General features: G+C 39.0%; 1 protein-coding gene, 1 long non-coding RNA gene and 1 pseudogene across 6 annotated transcripts in view; 2 read left to right on the top strand and 1 right to left on the bottom strand.

Annotated features, from left to right (window-relative positions):
- Nucleotides 1–18,476, bottom strand: part of MIS18BP1 (MIS18 binding protein 1) — a 47,235-nt gene extending 28,759 nt beyond the window's left edge. Inside the window, exons 1-5 of one of the 4 annotated variants that reach the window (XR_013386152.1) lie at nt 18,037–18,456; nt 12,800–13,432; nt 8,153–8,278; nt 7,448–7,932; nt 1,599–1,672 (exon numbers count right to left, since the gene is read on the bottom strand). Coding sequence is in view for 3 of the 4 variants with exons in the window: in XM_077909183.1 (XP_077765309.1) it covers nt 1,599–1,672; nt 7,448–7,932; nt 8,153–8,278; nt 12,800–13,340 (1,226 nt within the window). In the remaining variant the exon portion in view is untranslated. Of the gene's footprint in view, nt 1–1,598; nt 1,673–7,447; nt 7,933–8,152; nt 8,279–12,799; nt 13,433–18,036 lie in introns of all 4 variants that reach the window. The other 3 variants (XM_077909183.1, XM_077909182.1, XM_077909184.1) reach the window with 3 other exon arrangements.
- Nucleotides 13,740–14,744, top strand: LOC144320522 (peptidyl-prolyl cis-trans isomerase FKBP3 pseudogene; annotated as a pseudogene).
- The window catches only part of LOC144320525 (uncharacterized), a 121,021-nt gene continuing 117,939 nt past the window's right edge, over nt 18,099–21,180 (top strand). The window contains exon 1 of one of the 2 annotated variants that reach the window (XR_013386154.1): nt 18,099–20,052. This is a non-coding gene — a long non-coding RNA (uncharacterized LOC144320525). The remainder of the gene's footprint in view (nt 20,053–21,180) is intronic. The other variant, XR_013386155.1, reaches the window with a different exon arrangement.

Raw genomic sequence — 21,180 nt, forward strand, 5'->3', positions numbered from 1 at the left:
TGGTCAAATGGGATTAAACTCATACATACTTTAAGACAGTCATCTGTGCTTTTTTTTTTATTTAATATTTAAATAGCACTCCAAAAGCACTGTTCTGAAGTCTTAAAAATATCAACTACTTTAATATTCAAAATAACCCAAATAATAGGTAATATCATTATTACCATTGTGCAGATGAAGAAACTAAGAGTGAAAAAGGATAACAGCTTGCCCACACCATATAATTAGTAAGGCAGAGCAATGGTATTACAACAAAGGCAACACAAACTGCCTCTCTCATATTAAGGAAATGCACACAAGACAATTAGATATTCAGTGGGCAAAACAGATTTTATTCATTTATTTTTTAATTTTTATTTTATTTTTTTAAAGATTCTATTTATTTATTCATGATAGACACACAGAGAGAGAGGCAGAGACACAGGCAGAAGGAGAAGCAGGCTCCATGTAGGAAGCCTGATGTGGGACTCAATCCCGGGACTCCAGGATCACGCCCTGGGCTGAAGGCAGGCACTAAACCGCTGAACCACCCAGGGATCCCAAGACTGATTTTAAATAGTCAACTTATAAACTTCTGGGTAAGTACCCTGAACAGTGATATCCTATATTATTACAACCTTTTTTTTTTTTAATTTTTATTTATTTATGATAGTCACACAGAGAGAGAGAGAGAGAGAGAGGCAGAGACACAGGCAGAGGGAGAAGCAGGCTCCATGCACCGGGAGCCCAACGTGGGATTCGATCCTGGGTCTCCAGGATTGCCCCCTGGGCCAAAGGCAGGCGCTAAACCGCTGCGCCACCCAGGGATCCCTATTACAACCTTTTATAACATTTTTTTTAACCACTAAGAAACTGGTTTTGAAAAAGAGAAAATGGTGCAAATAGAATAGCAGAATTAGGCAAAGCCCACTTACCTGATGATGCTTTCACTTTAGGGAGAACCAGAGAGTGCCAAGAATTACTTAACATGTAGCTGTATGGCAAAGTTTTAAATAATTCTGATTCCTTTTCTGGATCAGTAATTTAGATCTGGTTGTCCCAGTTTAGATGTGAGAATCTGGACTGAAATGCATGTAGTAAATATTAACTAACCATATATAATTAAGCAGAACCAGTCCACTTATTAGTACCTCTGCAAAAAATAAAGCACTCTATATACAAATTTGAGCTGTTACTCTTAAAAAAAAAAAGATTTTATTTGTTCATGAGAAACACAGAGAGAGGGAGAGGGGGAGAGAGAGAGAGAGAGAGAGGCAGAGACACAGGCAGAGGGAGAAGCAGGCTCCATGCAGGGAGCCCAACGTGGGACTCGATCCCGGGTCTCAAGGATCACACCCCGGGCTGAAGGTGGCGCTAAAGCGCTGAGCCACCCGGGGTGCCTGAGCTGTTACTATTCTAAAAGTAACTTAAACAGGTGAAAACAAGAAATCTGGTCACAATCAACATGGCCAGCTTCTGCACAGGTCTTTTACTTTTCTGGCTTAAGTTTGTAACCTTGTTACAAAGTCTTTGTTTTGTAATAAGATGCATCTCTTTTTACCTCTTATGCACAAGTTTTTGTTACAAATTTTATTAGGATGCCGAAATGTTATACTTACGTCAATTTTCCTTCGACACATACAGCAGTATTATTATTAATGATTTTAATCATCCATTCCTGTAGCCGGACCACCTAATCAGCATAAAATGAAGTGTTTATTTCCTGTGTTACTTGTAGCAAAAATTACAAAAATCTATTTATATTAAAAAACTCATATAAGTAATCCAAATGATTCTTTAGTGCTCATCTCTATATATACATTCTATTTTAAATAGCATTTAGGTAAAAAAACTCTTGTATACAATGAATAGAAAAGAGGGAGATTGAATGGAGGTTATACTGCACAATTTGTTCTCCAATCCAGAATCAGTTATACTTCAAATATTCTTCTAACAAATACTTCAGCCATTGGAGAGAGAAAAAAATCACCTAAAATTCTAGGGTATCATTAAAGACCTAACTTAAAGAGTCAGTTGTATAGTATACACTTCACCATCATTCTTATCCCTAAAACACATAGCATTTTTCTTTCTTTTTTTTTTTTTTTTGCAAAGTTGATTTGAAGTTGCATTCAATTTTTTTTAAACTACAAACGTGATTGCTAATAATCCATATTTAACAGCATCCTATTCCAAAGCAAACATCTAAACAGCTCAGAGAATGTTTTAGGACAGAATCCTATTGTAGAGGAAAATTTCTATGAATGTGGAGAAATTGCTTCTATTGAGTCAAAACTTAACACTGAACTATTTCTGATGAGAAATTCAGCAAAAGCCATAAAATAATTTGAGTAGCCATTTACTTTACATACAAAAAATTATAATTTTATAAGGAGAAATTCTTCAGTGGTAGTTTTATGTTGGGCCAGAAAAAGATGCTAAAATGGAAGGTGCTCTTTGTTACTGCACTTCTCCCCAGTTATGTTTATTTTTATTTTTTCCTTAATCATGTTCATCTTTAATATCATAGGTAGTGGAACAAACAATGAAATGCCTTTCTTTTTTAAAAAATATTTTCATATTTGGAACTAAGATAAAGAACAGTCACATGGAAATGAGTAAAATAATACTAGGCAATGTTCCAAGCCTCTTAAGATTCAAATGACTCATGTTATCCTGTAACACTAGGAGGCAGATAATATCCCATCTTCATTTTATAGATAAAGAAACTGTAAAGTCTAGTTAAATAATTTGCCCATGTCACACATAGCTAGTTAGGGGCACAAATTGATTACAAATCTGGGAATTGTGGCTCCAGAATCTTGTACCATCCTGCTTACATAAAATATCAAAATGTTCATTCATATTCATTCAGATTTTTTGAGCTCTGCTATGTGCCAAGCCCTGTTTTAGGCAGTGGATTCAGCAAGAAAAATGGCTGCCCTATTAGAGCAAACGTGTGTGTATATGCTCTCATGCACTCACAGGGGTTGGGGGGTAGATGTGTAGAAGCAAGTGGAGTGGTGGTGGTTATATCCAAACAAATGGACGAATAATGTATGGCAGTGATAATTATAAAAAATAAGGCATGCTTACTCAGATATGATAGGGAAGGTCTTGGAACATAGAACCAAATAAAGTAAGGGTAAGACATAGGTCAACTGGGAGTAGATTCTTCCAGGCAGAGGGAACAGGTACAAAGGACCTAAGTAGATAGCACAGAAGGCACAGTAGTAGTAAGCAAGAGAGCAAGGTGGGGAAGGGTTGTAAGAGATGAGGTTAGGCACGTCAAGGACTGAATTAGGTAGAGTCCTGTAAACAAACTATGGTAAAGGCTTAGGGTTTTCTCTTGAGATAGGTGTTATTGGAGGATTTTGAGCAGAGTAGCCAGATGACTTAATGAGTTGATGGGTAGAAATTGAGACTATATAAAGATTCTAGCAGGGCACTTGGGAGGCTCAGTTGGTTAAATGTCAAACTCTTGATTTCAGCCCAGGTCATGACCTCAGGGTAATGGGATCCAGCCCCACACAAGGCCTGCTCACGGGGAGTCTGCTTAAGATTCTCTCTTCCTCTGCCCCTTCTGCTCATGTATAATTTTTTTTTTTTTTATGATAGTCACAGAGAGAGAGAGAGAGAAAGAGGCAGAGACATAGGCAGAGGGAGAAGCAGGCTCCATGCACCGGGAGCCCGATGTGGGATTCGATCCCAGGTCTCCAGGATCGCGCCCTGGGCCAAAGGCAGGCGCCAAACCACTGCGCCACCCAGGGATCCATCTCCTGCTCATGTATATACTCTTTTCCTCTATGGTAAATAAATAAAATCTTAAATAAAAAAAAAGAAAAGAAGAAGATTCTGGGTTCTGTCTGGAAAACAGAATGAAGGAGAAAGAGGCAACAGAGAAAGCAAGGAAATAATTAGGCTATTGTAGTTATCCAAGAGATTATGGTGCTCTGGACTAGTAGGCACTGGTTGAATAGTGAAAAGTAGACAGATTCAGGATAGCAGAGCCATCAGGATTTCCTCATGGTTTGGATGTGGATTATGATAGAAAAACAAGAGTCTCAAATGAATCTAAAATTTTTAACCTAAGTATCTGGGGAAATGGTATTACTATGTACCATTAGGGGACCCAACAGAAGTTTTGGGGGAAGAAATCAAGAGTTTAGTTTTGGACATATTAAACCTGAGATGGCTATTAGATATCAATGGAGAAGTCATATAGAGAATTGATTATGTGAGTAGAGGGTTTAGGAGAATGTTCTGGACTGGAGATATATATTTGGGAACTATCAGTAGAGAAATGGAAAAAAAGAAAGAAAGAAATGGAATTCAAAGCTACAGCACTGGATAATACAGTTTTACAGAGTGAGTATGGGTACTAGAGAATCAGTTTCAAGGGCTGATGCTGGGGAATTCCAACATTATAGGTTATGACAAGAGGAAGCAGCAAAGGGGAATGAGAAGAATGGCCAGCGAGATGATAGAAAATTAAGAGTGTGATATGGAATTCAAAAGGAAAAGAAATACAATGTTTTAAGAAGGGTATTTTGAATCACTGTGTTAAACCCTTGGAAGCAACAGAATAGTAAGAAGTAGTTAATTATTGGGTTTGGTGATACGGAGATCACTGTGAACCTGAAAAGGGGAATCTTCATGGAATGATTTATGAATGTCCAAAGTAGAACATATTTAAGAGGGAGTAAGAAGAAGCAAAAACTGTGAATACATATACTTCTTTCAAGGTGTTCTGCAGGAAGCGAAAACAAAAAAAAAAAATGGGGTGATAGAAGGATAGGGATAGGGAGTAAAGGAAGGTGGACTTTTTTTTATCATTTTTTAAAAATGCAGGCCATGTTTCAGCACATTTATACACTAAAGGGATGAGAGAAAATTAGGGGGATAATTAGAGGGACAAAGTCCTTTAGGTAGTAAGAGGAAATGAATTGGCTTTGAAAAGGGAACACAAATTGTTCATCCATTATAAGAAAAAGGAAAGCAGAATTATGTGGATAGAGCAGCAAGTATATTGGCAGATTTGGTAATGGGAATATGAGGTTCTTAATACACTGAGAATAAGGAAGAAGAGAGATGTGATTTGGAGGTTATAAGAGAGAAAAGCATGACATACTATTCTGGGAAGGTCAGAGTATAGGATAGATTGACAAGTGAAGTGTAGCAGGACTGATACGCAATACTGAGAGCCTACTTAATGTTTGCTGTCAAATTTATTTTTTAAAAAAAGATTTTATTTATTCATGGGAGACACACAGAGAGAGGCAGAGACATAGGCAGAGAGAAAAGCAGGCTCCACGCAGGAAGCTGGATGTGAGACTCAATCCCGAACTCCAGGATCACGCCCTGAGCCAAAGGCAGATGCTCAACCACTTAGCCACCCAGGCGTCCCTGTTTGCTGTCAAACTTAAAATGAGACCAGTCGGTGTGGCTGTGCATTTTGGTTCCAGTCACATGCTACCTTTTAAAAAAAAAATATTTTAGAGAGAAAGGAGTGGAGAGAGGGAGAAGGAGAAAGAATTTTAAGCACTTTGTGCTGAGCACAGAGCCTGACTCAGGGCTCAATCTCATAACCCTGAGATCACAACTTGAGGTGAAACTAAGGGCTGGATGGTCAACCAACTATGTACCCAGGTGCCCCTACGTTGCTTCTTAGGTATATGAGTGAAATTTAACTAGGGTCACAACTTTTTTGAAAGTGAACAGAGGGAAAAGCTACAGACACCTGAGAGTTAAATCAAGGTAATGGTTATAATGATAGGACTGTGCAATCTGTAAGATAAAGATGGAGATGAGGACAGGAGAGCACTGAGGGGACTAAAGGGTTGCCTTAGTAAGGTGGAGTATTGATGGTGGGGGAGAGGGAAGAGTGCTAGGGGTAGAATGATCTGGAAAGGCAGGAGTTGGTGAGAGCAGGATGCTTGAAAGAATCTGGTGCATGTACTGGCAAAGACAAGGTATGAGTATGACTAGGATAGAGAGTAATGGTAAGGAAAAGGTCATTTAAAATCAAGAATTCAAGAAGGCTGGATGGATCATCTATACAGATGTTAGTGTCACCAAAGCGGATGACAGAAGTAGTAACAGGTGTTAAACACTTCAATGGTAATGCAAATTCATGTAATGCAAGGTCATGACTAGCAGGTTGTATTACATGTGACTACAAGAAGGAACAGGGAGTGATAAAATCCTAAGACACTGCCTTCAAAGAAGCTGGAAGGGGGGTTATATTAAAGAGAAGGAAGGGGGATGCCCAGGTGGCTCAGTGGTTGAGCTTCTGCTTTCAGCTCAGGGTGTGATCCTGAAGTCCTGGGATCGAGAGACAGATTGGGTCAGAACTAGGGGACGTACAGAACTGTATAGAGAGAACAGTCTTGGGGGGCTTGTTCTTCTTGTAGTAGGATAAATAACATCGGAGCAGTGACAAAATTAGTGCTGTGGGATCTCCCATTATAGTTGTCTTCAAACTTTTTTCCTCAACTATCTCACACATTCTTAAAGTAACATCTAAAAATTTTCATCCTGGTAAGTCTCAATATTTGCAAATAATGCAATTTCCAAAGAATGCATTGAGATATAAAACTCTCTTATGGGGTGCCTAGGTGGCTCAGTTGGTTGAGCATCTGACTCTTGATTTAGGCTCAGGTCATGATCTTGGGGTCCTAGGATCCATGGGATCAAGCCCTGTATTGGGCTCCACACTCAGCTAGGAGTTGGCTTGAGGATTCTCTCCTCCTCCCTCTGCACCACTCCCCTCTCCCTCACTCATGCATTCTGTCTCTCTAAAATAAAAATAAGTAAATCCTAAAAAAAAAAACAAACCCATAACTGTTACATCACATTTCCAATGTGGGGCTTGAATTTACAACCCCAAGATCAAGAGTCGTAAGCTTTACTGACCCAGCCAGGCACTCCTCAAATTTAGATGGAATTTAAATATCACCATCATCCTTTTAAAAATTTATGGACAAACTTTTAACAATTGGAAAATTTACACTGTATCTTTCTCTTTGAACTTGTATTCTATTTCACTTCATTCAGAGAATTTATCCTAATGCAACATAGTATGATGGCCTAAAGTGTTTTCTTGATCACTCTATACAACAGGAAAAATTCTCAAGTCTTCGGATGCTATAATCCCTTTCTCTTTTAATTGCTGTTAATAGTAACTCAAGAATCAGAACAAAAAATTAAGAACAGAAATGAACTCCGTGTTCATCCCTAAAGGGAGTAAATTGTTGAAGATTATATAAGTTAGTAATGGAGTAAGATTAAAACTTAACATTGGATTCTCTTACTTTCAACCCACTGTTCTTTTTGCTGGCCCACAATGCCTCTGCACTGAATAATAACACACACAAAAACGAAGCTATTGTTAATGAGAGCATAAGAGCTCAGCTCTTGAAGAATGAGGGTAAAAACATAAATGTAAATCTGCCTGACATTGTCCTACCTTATTTTCTTTAACTCCATTTGTAAGAGTTTGAAGTGTACCTGGAGGAAAATTATTTGAAGCATTTCTTTTTGATTTCCGAGGTATTGCTATATGAAATCTTGGACTTGCAAGCACAATTTTACACGTATCATTCAAGGAACCCAGAAGATCAGTCTCTCTGGGGATTGTGTTCTCATTTCCTTCCTTAATTTCCTGTTGTGTAGTCTTTCTTGTTGTCACCTTACTATCAGAAACCATTAATAGACCATCATTTTTAACAGGAACACAGTTAGTATTGAGAGTTTCAACAGTAGTATTTTGGGATTTTTCAATGACAGAATCAACACCTTCTAAAACAAAGGTGTCCTTTTTAGACTTAGTGGTTACAAACGTGTTCTCCCCTGAATGAAGAATTTGTTTAGCCAACTGAGCTCTAGGTAATGTCTTGTTTGAGAATTCTGCAGTTGAACCATTTTCCTGTTTTTCGTTCAGAAATTGAACTTCTGCAAAAAATACAAAACCAAACAAAATTTAGAGAAAAATTATATGAAATTAAAAGAGAGAAAAATAATAATATGAAACTATTTATATTAAAAAGAAGTGCTCAGGTTAGGAATGCTCCACCCTTCTTCCCAGTTTTTCTCTGAAAAGGACTGCCTACACAGAAAGTATAATTATCTAGAAGATTCAACTACATATTCAACAAAACAAAAAGCACTTTACCATAAGTTAAATTATGCAGAGGTGCTTTCTTTTCCTGCAGAGGTGCTTTCTTTTCCTGCTGACATTGAGTATTTTGCTTTATTGGAAGGTAAGTACTATTTGATGATTCCAGAGGAACTTCTTGCACTGAGGTTGAGTGTTGTTTTTTTTTTTAAGAAAAGAGGAAATTGATCAGATCAATGTAGTATACTTCTGTAACATACGTTTCCCCTTCTCATACTTTCACCCCATTCTCTATATCTACATTATGCTAAGGAAGCATTTAAAAAAATATTCTACACGCTGTAATTTGTCAGCTCTAGACAGAAGTCTATTACTGGACTTAGACTGGAATAAAATTCTGGTGCTGCCACAAATCAGAAAAGTATATCATAAGATTTTTTTTTTAAATGATCCTGTACTTTTTTTTCTGTTTTTTTTTTTTTTTTAAAGATTTTATTTATTTATTCATAGAGACAGAGAGAGAGGCAGAGGGAGAAGCAGGCTCCATGCAGGGAGCCTGATGTGGGACTCGATCCCGGGTCTTCAGGATCACACCCCAGGCTGCAGGCGGTGCCAAACCACTGCGCCACCAGGGCTGCCCATATCTTAAGATTATATACAAAGTACCACAGTCCTGAAAATACTGATTCTGCTTCTGGTTGCTGTAAATTTCTAAAATGTGAAAGAACAGTTGGAGAGTACGTGTAGCTTATATGTTAAAAGTTGCAGTGTTGTGACTCAATAGCAGACCGCAACCATAATTTATACCCCTTGGACATCTTTTTAATAGACCTTCAAAGGCAAAAATCGAGTAGGCTTATCAATTAGACAAGTACAGACTAATAATATTTCTTACATTTTACTCTACTTTATATCCTAGCTGGTTCAAGTTTTGTTTCTTGATGGTAGAAATGAGTTTCTTTCATACAAAAACGGGAATGTAATAGACATAATTAGAAGAAAAACTGAATTATTTCATACTTTTTAAGATTTTATTTATGCAGAGACACACACAGAGAGAGAGGCAGAGACACAGGCAGAGGGAGAGGGAGAAGCAGGCTCCATGCAGGGAGCCCAACGTGGGACCCGATCCCAGGTCTCCAGGATCACACCCCAGGCTGCAGGCGGTGCCAAACCGCTGCACCACCAGGGCTGCCCATTTCATACGTTTAATTTCAAGTAGTATAACTGACAAAAATTACAGTTTTAGCCTTAGGAATCTTAATATAAAGATTTTATTATAACGATGTGTATCATAAAAGAAGGATAAGTTTCTATTTCTTTAACTCATTCTACTAAAAATGGCATGGTAGTGCAGTAAAGACAAGGTAGTAATTTAATCAGATACAACATAATGTAGAATCTAGGTTATTTATTTTAGGGTACAAAGTCCATGCAGATTCTCCAAAAGGTCTCTGAAATTACATACAAAATTTGTATTTCTATATATGTGAATTTTCTGGGGAAAAGAGTCATCAGATTCTCAAAGCAGTAAGTTACTTCTTCCTAATTCTACTTGGCAAATAAAACATGCTTTAATGTGCATTATTTCATTTGCTTCTCCCCTTTCTCCTACTGTATAAAACATAGATTTTGTGCATTCCCCTACCTCCATCCTAAACTCCCTTAGAAACTGCTTTTTGTGTCAAAATATATCACTGTCTGAAATGTAATATATCCACAGTCTACTGTGCAGTAAAGACATGGGCTTTCAAATAGGTACCTGTATTAATTCTCAGTACATCAGTTATTAACTCTGAGACATGCAGACATAACCTCTTTGTAAGCCCCATTTCTTTGACTATTAAAATGAGCATCTACCCATAGTGCCCGCTGAAAGGATTATATGATAGTGCATGTAAAATCTGTTTATTAATTACTGCACCTTATTAAAATTTCAACTTCAAATGTACCAAATTCTAATCATTCTATCTTTCCTAATCATTCTCTCAAATTCAATGATGATCCTAACACCACTTATTACTTCACACTTCCTCATTTCCTTCAGGTTTTTTCTCTGTGTAACTAACTTAAATTTCATGGTTTCCTTAAACACACACCTCATCTTCTTTATCCTCTTCATTCTATTTGATAAAAATTATAATTCTGATAAAATACAACTCCCTGCCTATTCCTGAGCAGCACCTATTCAGCTAAATAAGGCTAGAGAAAAACTCATAAATAACCATATTGACTGCCCTTATTTAAGTTCATGCTCACAAGTCTCAAGTAGGTCCTTAATGTTACATAAGAAATCAAATTTAGGCTAGCCTACACTGTTTACTCTTCCATCCTCCTGCATTATTTAAACCTCCACCTCCTCAAACTTTAATACCAGCTTCCCAAACTCACTCTCAGCTGATGACTTTATTGCCCACTTCAGATTATTTAATATAACACTGCCTATCTTCTTGTTTGATTTATCATCTGTTTATGTTCTTAGCTAAGGCCAAAACCATCACTTTTAGATTCTGTTCCCTCTCAACAACTCAGTGGTACCAATTTAGATTTTAGATTTTCTTTCCCTACCTGGATCATTCCCAATAGCATACAAAAATGTCCTTTCACCACACACACACACACATTTATATACATTTTTTTTTTTTTTTTAAAGTAGGCTCCATGCCCAACATGGGGCCTGAACTCAACAACCCTGGTCAAGAGTCGCATAGTCTACAGACTGAGCCAGCCAGCCACCCCAAAACAATAAAATACTTTGAAATTATACTTCCGGGCAGCCCCGGTGGCCCAGGGGTTTAGCGCTGCCTTAGGCCCTGGGCCTGATCCTGGAGACCCAGGATCGAGTCCCACGTTGGGCTCCCTGCATGGAGCCTGCTTCTCCCTCTGCCTGTGTCTCTGCCCCTCTCTCTCTCTCTCTCTGTGCCTCTCATGAATAAAAATTAAAAAAAATTTTTTTTTAAATCTAAAATTATACTTCCCATATTTCTTTGCTCTCTTCAAAGAGTTGTCTATATTTACGATCATCAATTTCTCTCCTTCATATTTTCTCTTCAACTGTCTTGAATCACTTTTTTATCTTGTCACTCCACCAAATCCCTTCATTTCAAAGCCACCAATGACCTCCACATTGCTAAATCGAATCTCAGCCTTCATCTTACTTGATTTATAGCAGCATTAGATACAGTGAAGGACTCTTTCCTTAAAGCATTTTGTTCTTTTGGCTTCCAAAGTATCACTCCTGATTTTTCTTCCTCATCTTCTTGTGGTTCATTTATTCTTAACTTCTAAATTTTGGGGTCCTCCAGGACTCATCCTTAAATGCTTTCTCTTTCTACACTTACTCCTTGATGATCTATTTTTCTCACCTGGACCACTTCCCTAAATTCCAGCTAATTTTTTCTCAGTAGCCCAATCACATGTACACTTCAATTTTTAATAGATCAAAAGTAACATACAAAAAACTTAATTACTAAGTACCTCCCCACCCTGCCTATCCCATTTCAGTTAAATCGTTCCATCTTTACAGTTACTCAAAGAAACCCAGAACCAAACAAACGAAAAGAACACCCTAGAGCCATCCTTTATATCTTTTATATTCCAAACCCAGTCTATGAGCTCTTCCTTCAAAAAAAACACCCAGAATCCAACCACTTATTTTCACTGCTACCACCTAAACCAAACCTGTATCTTACCTCACTTAGATTACTGCGCTATTTCAAATTGACAGCAGGTGATACTTTTAAAATATAAGTCAGATCATGTCACTTCTCTGCTCAGAGCCCTCTAATGACTCCTTAATTTGCTCACATAAAACCCTAAACTCTTATGTTCACCTATAAAAGCTCTACATTTTTTAATTGTATCTGTCTCCTTCTCTCTACCTCTTTCCACTCACTCTATGATATACTAATCTCATAGCTCGTCCTTGAATTTGTGGAGGAATGCTATTTCAGAGCATTTGTACTAGTTATTACCTTGTCTGGATCATCCTTCCCAATTTTTCCAATATTTTTTTTTTTTTAAAGATTTTATTTATTTATTCATGAGAGACACAGAGAGAGAGGCAGAGACAGGCAGAGGGAGAAGCAGGCTCCATGCAGGGAGCCTGACGCGGAACTTGATCCCAGGTCTCCAGGATCACACCCTGGGCTGAAGGTGGCGCTAAACCGCTGAGCCACCAGGGCTGCCCTTTTCCCAATATTCTATCTGTATCTATCACTTCCCTCAATTTTTTTTGACTCAAATGGCATCTTCTCATTGAACTAACTCTGACCACCGCATGGAAAATTACAACCCACTCCAACTCTCCCTATTATCCTTATTCTGTTCTTCTTTCCATAGCACTTCTCCTATATTGTACCTTTTTTTTTTTTAAGATTAATTTATTCATGAGAGAGAGAGGCAGAGACACAGGCAGAGGGAGAAGCAGGCTCCATGCAGGGAACCTGAGGTGGGAGTCAATCCCGGGTCTCCAGGGTCACACGCTGGGCTGAAGGCAGTGCTAAACTGCTGAGCCCCCGGGCTGCCCTATATTGTACCATTCTTATTTAAATAGTCTCTCCCACTACCTGAATGTGAGCTAATACACAGAGGCTGGGGTATTTGTCCACTTTGTTCACTCCTCTATCCTGAGTACCTAAAACAGTATCAGACGAATAAACACAACACATCATAGCTTTTCAACCAACACATAATAAAACTAACCTCTTGATGAACTGTTATCTGACTGGAATGATTTGTTGTTTTCCTTTTCTTCATAGACATAGGTACGCTGCAATACTCTTTTCTCAGCTCCTTTAGGAGTAAAAATTTTCTTTTTATTTTTTGATGGTTCCAACAAACTATTGTTTCCTGATGCTTGTTCTTGCTTGTCACGCAGTACTTTTTCTTTCATTCTTTGAAATATTTTTCCCGGTGATTCATAGTTTGCTTTATTTTTTAATCTGTCCTTGCTGGGCTTTATAGCACTGATATCAAGAGAGCTGTTAGAGGTGGTAGCCCCTGCTAGCATGGTGGAATGAAATCTATTTTTATTATTAAAATCTGTCATGTCTAGGCAATGAGTCCTTTTATGGTCATTCAATGTTAAAGAGGGGTTCTGATATTTTGCCAAGTCTTTTACAGGAGTAAGTGTTCCTTCAGGAATGGTGTCAAAAAAGATTGCATGCATGGGCATTTTCCTTCTTTTAGAAGATGTCTCTGAAGACAAATCAATTCCTGGATGTTTCAAAGGTGTTGCAATCATCTTGAAAACAGTAGCAACAAGTTTTCCCTAACAGATGATTCACTTAAACACAATTTTCAGGAAAGTAGACTTCTGCAGGGGCCCAGAGGAACCTGTAGTTCAATGTGAAATCAACCTTTATCATGCTTTGGTGCAAAAAAAAGTTTATTTGCTTTCCATAACACAAATATGAAGTTCTATATTTTTTTTAAAGACTCATTATTATTTTAGATGAGAAGTTTGGTCTTATATACTTGAACCTCAAGTCCTGGAGGTTCCAATCTAATATTTGCATCAAAAAGCATTGAAGGACATCTGCATACGGCACTATATTACACTATAAAAGATTAAATTTCACAAACATCACTTTTCCTTTTAGGCACTTAAATTTTAAGGCAGCAGGTATGATGATACATTCTAATGAAAGCTGAAAGATTCGAGCAGGGGAAGATAGCGGCAAAGATGGTGACGGCTGTTCCACAGCGGGCCTGGACCGTGGAGCAGCTGCGCAGCGAGCAACTACCCAAGAAGGACATTATTGAGTTTCTAGAGGACCACGGTTCAGATTCGTTTCTTGTAGAACATAAGTTATTAGGAAACATTAAAAATGTGGCCAAGACAGCTAACAAGGACCATTTGGTTACAGCCTACAACCATCTTTTTGAACATAAGCGTTTCAAAGGTACTGAAAGTATAAGTAAAGTGTCTGAGCAGGTGAAAAATGTGAAGCTTAATGAAGATAAACCCAAAGAAACCAAGTGTGAAGACTCTGGATGAGGGTCCACCAAAATATACAAAACCTGTCCTTAGAAAAGGAGATAAAACCAACTTTCCCAAAAAGGGAGATGTTGTTCACTGCTGGTATACAGGAACACTACAGGATGGGACTGTTTTTGATACTAATATTCAAACCAGTTCAAAGAAGAAAAATGCCAAGCCTTTAAGTTTTAAGGCTGGAATAGACAAAGTTATCAGAGGATGGGATGAAGCACTCTTAACTATGAGTAAAGGAGAAAAGGCTCGACTAGAGATTGAACCAGAATGGGCTTATGGAAAGAAAGGACAGCCTGACGCCAAAATTCCACCAAATGGAAAACTCATTTTTGAAGTGGAATTAGTAGATATTGATTGAAATAGCAATGCTTCAGATATAGACATTAACAACAATAAAACATGGCCTTGAAGAAACTTATGTAACTAGAGCTGGTTACTATTGTTAAGGGGAGAGTCAACTGGAAAATTTAAGAACTCAGATATTGTTTACCCAATCCCCAACTTTTAATATATGTAATCCATCATAATTCCTTAAAGTTTGAGATATTTTACTACAGCTGTGTAAAATATTAGTTAAGGTGAAGGGACTTTCCTTTTACCTCATGTTGTAAACTAAAAGGCTCAATAAAAACGTATTCAGTGTCTTGAAAAAAAAAAGCTGAAAGATTCATTCAATTTTTTAGTTAAATAATTGCCAATCCTAATTGAACACCAATAAAAAATAAATTTATTAAAAAAAAAGAAAAAAATAATTGCCAATCCTGATTTTGTTATACTGCTGAACATTTTAACCATGCAGTTTTAATTGAAAAACATTCAAATCGCAAGTAAATTATATTCATTTTTTAAAAAAATTAATGCAATTTAGAATTTTTAGAGGAAATCATGTACTTGAGCACACATGTCTTAGACTTGTTTTAACTTGCTTTTATAAATATATTTTGTATCCCACACCTATAAATCAAGATTCTAAGTGATGAACCATACATTTTGTAATATTTGGCAAATAAATAAATAAAACATTTCCACCTAAGGAGCTTGGAACTTACCAGTTTCAACTTACTGCATCTCTTATTGCTGAATTTATAACTATTCTAATCAATCTTTGACATCATATAAACATAAAAAGCATACCACAGAAAATACTAATGCAGTCAAATCAAAGATATCAAGTATCTTTATCTAAATAACTTCCATGAGAAGTATGCAAGTTAAGAATTCATACACAAATAGTACCTTATCCAATACTTTATTAAGAGAAAAAAAGGAAATATTCCTTTCTAACAAGGGCTGACAAAGAAGGCTAACTTGGCAATCTGGCCCTGTGACACGAAACAACTGAATTCTTCCACAGAGTGTTAATTTAGTAAATATGTACTAATGCATAGATTTATGTGTTTGGCAATGTGCTAGTGATAGAAATCCTGTGTTGCGAGTTAAAATACTTACTAGTGGTTCACTTTAAACTCTCAAAATAAAAAATGAATAAATGGGGACAACTGCACACAAAAGAAGGGCTAAGTATGTACAAGCTTCCACAATCTCAATTCCTCACAAACTAATGAAATGCTCCAAGGAAGTATAAAATGCAAATAAACTAGTGGAACTGAAAACAGGCCCAATCTTAGTAGACAAATATTACTGTTTTCTAAAGGCAGGTTATTATGGCCCAACTGAAAGGCTCAAAGAACAAACATACACGTCCTTTTTCATGTTGCCCAACCTCTACCCTCCCAATTCAAACACGTAGCAGGATGGGAGTGAGTGGTCAAGATTCTGGAAAACCTCAAATTCTAAACCCGACCTCCAAAAAAGACACAGAAGTTTCCTAGGAGCCCCTCTTTCCCATTATATGATAAATAGTAACTCAATAGAAGCCAAAAGAGTTGGCAATAGTTGTCTGTGGCTTCAGTGTGGTTGGTGAGGATGTAGAGGAAAAAAAATTACCTAGGATTTTCTGACCAGAGAGGCTTTGCAGAATAGATACAGAATAAAAACAGGAAATCACCAGGTCGAGACTAAAGCTCAAAGCCCCATTCTCCTCCTAGTTAATAGAAGAGCAAAGCTAAGAAAACAGGTTATGATGCTCAGACTCTGATAGAAGAGGCTGATGTTAGAGGACAGGGATTCAGTAATAGGCATTCCTCAAGTTGAGGAAGAGAGTAGCCTGAAGGCCAAGCACACTCAACCTAACAGAGGGAGGTCACTAACAAGTTCCTTCTTGGACTAGAGAAGAGAAGGTGAATTCTAAAATGGTATGCTTCTGCTTCACTAACTGCTTAAAACTATTTGGAAAATCTAACTGTTGCCATTTATTCTGAAAACTGACAAATGCTGATACACTAAGAAAAAAATTGCTATTTATGTAAAAGATTTGGGTATGAGAAAACCATCATATGAAAAAGCTAGCTATGAGCACTTTATAGGTATGTAAATATATACATAAAGCTAAACAACTGTTTTTTTTTTATCATGGATATGATGCTGAATTTAACTGTTACTCTTCTTCCCAAAATTACATGAAAAGTTCTTCTAGGGATTTACTGTAGTGGTAGCAATAGTAACAATAACAATTATTATAATGGAAAGGGTCAAAAATCCCAAAGCACACTAATTAAAACTGGGAGGTGGAAATAGAAAAAAATGAGAGGAATTTTAAGTTAACTGGTAAATGATATATGGCGGGGGGGGGGGGACCCAAAAACAAACTCAGCACTTGGTATACAAAGGAATTGATTGATTCAATTACTATAAATAACATTCAAAGTCACCAAATGAATCAATTTTTAAAAATGAGCAACACAGAAAACGACCAAAAGGTATGAAAGGCAATTGATAAAGAATACAGAAAGCTACTCAGTCAGTCAAATGACATTTCGTTTTACTAATAATTGAAGAGCTGCAAATTAAAACAATGGGACTTCTTGTTTATCAGATTTGAAAAGATCAATTTCAAAATATAGGTGTGCATGCTGTCGATCAAGAAATTCCATTTCTAAATTTTTTTCTTATGGAAACTACATTAAGAATGCAAATATGTAAATGGTAATAACAGTCAATATTTATTGCATATATGTCAAGCACTACATAACCTTACAGCAATTCTTAAAAGTTTTGAAGATGGGGAAACTAAGGCACAGGTGGTTAAATAATCTGCCCAAGGTCCCACAGACAATGATTAGAGCAGGACCTAAGTCAAGGCCCAAACGATATACAGGGACGTTCACTGAAGTACTGGACAAACTATAAACAATGTAGATCTCCACCACTATGGGACGAAATTCTGCTATATTCATACAACTGAATTCTATGTATTCAATAAAAAGATATATTCCTGTATATGAACTGACATAGAAAACAGCGAGGATATATTCAATAAAAAAGGAAGGAGTAGAAGAGGACATACAGTTGCATTTCTATACAACACATGAGCAAAAGCATAGGGAAAAAAATCCGGAATTGTACCAAATTGTGACTTTGAAGAGTAGGATGAGAGGGTCCTCCATTTGCTAAATAATTTTATTAACATCTAAATGTGTTTGCAAACAATGTGTAATTGAACCAGAAGAAATTATAAGCTCGATGGATCAAGTGCGTCTACAGCGCTGTGGATCTTGGGGTCCAAGAGCAGTGATGCACACAAATCATTCTAACGTAAAGGTTTTTTGGGGGTTGTGTGTGTGTGTGTGTGTTTTTTTTTTTTTTAACCAGAAATGATTTTAGAACAAAGTCCTAGAGCGTTCACCACTGAAACGAATCTGAACGACAGCAGACACGCAACAAATACGTAGACAACGAATAAATAGTTATGAAACCCCTACCGACGCCGAAAGTGTAGAAAAGCCCACGGCGGGCCAAGAATGCTGATGGGTGTGGACCCTCAGCGCCAGCGGGGGGGGGGGCGAGCGCGGGACGGGAGGGGAGCGGGGCAAGGAGTTCATACCTTGGGTGAAGGGCCTCATAGGGCTAGAAGCCGGCAGTCCGGGCTTGGCTTCGTGAAGGTTGGGCGGGCGATCCCAGGGCTCGCGCCTCTGGCCCCGCAGCCCAAGCCCAGGCGACCCGTACCCCCTCGCGAGGTTCCCAGTCACCCACAACAGTTGGGGAATTCAAATTCGAAGAGCCCGCCCTCCGGCCAGCCCCGCATTGGCGCGCTCAAGAAGTGCGTCACCGTGCGACTCGAGAAAACTCGGGGTGGCCCCGAAGCGCGAGGGCAATATTCTTTCTACAAAAGGAGGGTAACCCCGAGTTGCCAAGAGAACCTACAAGGCCACTCTGGTCTTTTGAAGAACTCGTTTCCTTTTCGGACGGCCGGCACCCCAGCACGTTCCGCGGCTTCTCCCGTTAGGCTCTGCGGCCGGAAGGCTTACGTCCGACGTCGCTTGCGTTCTCGTGCGCTACTGCGGGTTGTTAAGTTTGGCCCTTCTGAGCCACCCTCCTCCCGTACTGGTTTGGTCGTCTAGCTCTCGGGTTGCTCAGTGTCTGAGGAATCAGCTTTCCGGGCGCTCGTTTGACAGAGCTTTTAGTTTTCCCTGGCCGCGGTGATTTGAGAATGAGAAAGGACGTTTTGCTCTTGAGACGAAAACAGACTCAATGCAAAGTTAGCGATGCTTGCAATGGGATGTGTAATTTGAGCTATTTTGCCAAGGAGTGTGACGTTTTTTGAACCTGATTGTTATCGAATCCCAAAAGCTTTTAATATTGAGGACTCTGGGTTGCAAAGCCACAGTGAGGTCTGCGGCAACGCAGTGAGACTGAGCCCTGCCTTAGGTCGCACGCAGTGGTGCTCTGACCAGGGCGGGTTTGGGGGGCGCCCTTCAACTCAAGGCCCAGGCAAGACGCATTCGCTGGCTGGAAGCATTGTTTCAGTTTTGTGGGCGGAGAAGGAGGAGCAGAGGAGTAACATGTTTTCAACCCCAAACCCCTTCCAGATCCTATCCTGCGTCTTCTGCCCACGAACCCCAGCCCCCTCCCAACAAGTCACCCTGGGGCAGGAGAGTTTCTTTTGCCCTCATCCAAGGAAATTCCTCAGCATCCTAAAAACATGTTAATCGCATTTCTCCGTTGACACTGGACTGATTGTAATGGATTGTTTAAAGTGACTTTTGCAATCCCCTCGTCTAAATCCTGTTTTCACTAAATCTTGCGCACCCCGAATATTAAGAGTCCGAAATATAAACTTGAAACATGCAAATGAATGCAAGTAAGGAGGAGAAAACAGTTGAGATGAGGAGAGGGAAGGAAAGCAAATCTACATAGATAAAATGAAGTTTCTGTCTGTGCAGCATAATGAGAAAATGACTGGACATGAACCAGATTTGTGGGAAAAGCTAGACGTTGAGGTACCTATTTAGTGAAAGCATATGAAAGCATGTGAAATGCGCTTTGTGTGCCAGAGACTTCGAGGATTTGGGAATTCATATTCCAAAGCATCTGAAGTAGAAGTAGGAGAGGTTTCTATGCCTGACCTGGAGATGGCCGTGGCTCACACATTCAGCCAGAATAAGAATCTTAAAATATTAAGGATAGACACTCAGAAATATAGACATTTCTTTTTTTAAATAACCTCTTTTCATCTGAGAAACTGCTAGTATAGAGCATGCTCCAGGGTGAACAGCAGCAGGGATCCACCTACGGATGACTAATGATTTTCCGAACAAAATGGGAGAAAACAGTTTGTGGATGCAAGTGTGATGAGAAGGCATACAGGCAAAGGGACAGTGTTCATCCGTCCATTGGGACATCAACATACTGCCCTGAATGGGCCTTCCTTTAAGTTTCAGTCAGCCAGCTGGGATAATCTGTCCAGGCTTAAGTCTGTAACTCCTGGGAACACATGCAGACCCACTTAGGGCCCAAAGGACAGACATAGGAAGAAGGGAATGGAAGCTTTACATTGTGTGGGAGCTGCTGCCAAGGCATCTGGGTCTGCTTAACCTGGAGGAATATTCCCAGGACAATGGTAAGTTCCAGCAGGATACCAATTGACCGTATAGCATTTTGGATTTTGGGGAGAGTTAGAAAAAAAAAGCTCTTTCTTCAAGGTCAGTCGTTCTCAACCAGGGGTGATTTTGCACCTCTGGTGGGAGGGGGGCATTTGAAAAAGTCTGGAGACATTTACATCATACATGTCACAATGGAGAGTGATGCCACTGGTGCCTAGTGAATAGGGGACAGCAATGCTACTAAAATCCTACAATGTGCAGGAAAGTGCCTCCACTGCAAAGAATTATCCGATCTAAAATGTTGATAAGGGATCCCTGGGTGGCGCAGCGGTTTAGTGCCTGCCTTTGGCCCAGGGCGCGATCCTGGAGACCTGGGATCGAATCCCACGTCCGGCTTCCTGCATGGAGCCTGCTTCTCCCTCTGCCTGTGTCTCTGCCTCTCTCTCTCTTTCTCTCTGTGTGTGACTATCATGAATAAATAAATAAAATCTTAAAAAAAATAAAATGTCGATAATGCCAAGGGCTGAGAAATCCTACACTTTTAAGATGAAGTCCTGAAACAGGATTTTAGACCTTCCACTCTCTCAGCGGTGTTTCCCCTATATAAAGTGCAACTATACAATCATTACTGCTGTGTCTGGGCCTAGAGGAGAGATGGAGATGCAGTCTAAAGGGAAGTTATCCAGGCTATGTGAAGGGAGAACCTCTCAGTTTAAAAAGCAGTCAGGGATTGCTGTGTAATAGAGACAGTATTATAAACATATAACCAGGGCAGCCCCGGTGGCGCAGCGCTTTGGCGCCGCCTGCAGCCTGGGGTGTGATCCTGGAAACCCAGGATCGAGTCCCACGTCGGGCTTCTTGCACGCAGCCTGCTTCTCCCTCCACCTGTGTCTCTGCCTCTCTCTTCGCTCTCTCTGAATGAATAAATAAATCTTTAAAAAAAAAAATAAAATAAAATAAACATATAACCATATCTTTATGAATTCTAGTAAGTGCTATAAAGATAGATTAGATCCTGCAAGAAGCTGATGGTAAAATGGAGTTAGGAATACCAGAGATTTATTGGGAGATAAGGCCTGTGAAGGTTAAGGAGAAGAAAGAAGGATTAGGCCTCAAAAATCTTCAGACTTTGACACCGATCTGAC

This window comes from Canis aureus, chromosome 9, assembly GCF_053574225.1.
Source record: "Canis aureus isolate CA01 chromosome 9, VMU_Caureus_v.1.0, whole genome shotgun sequence".
In the NCBI taxonomy this organism is placed as follows: domain Eukaryota; kingdom Metazoa; phylum Chordata; class Mammalia; order Carnivora; family Canidae; genus Canis; species Canis aureus.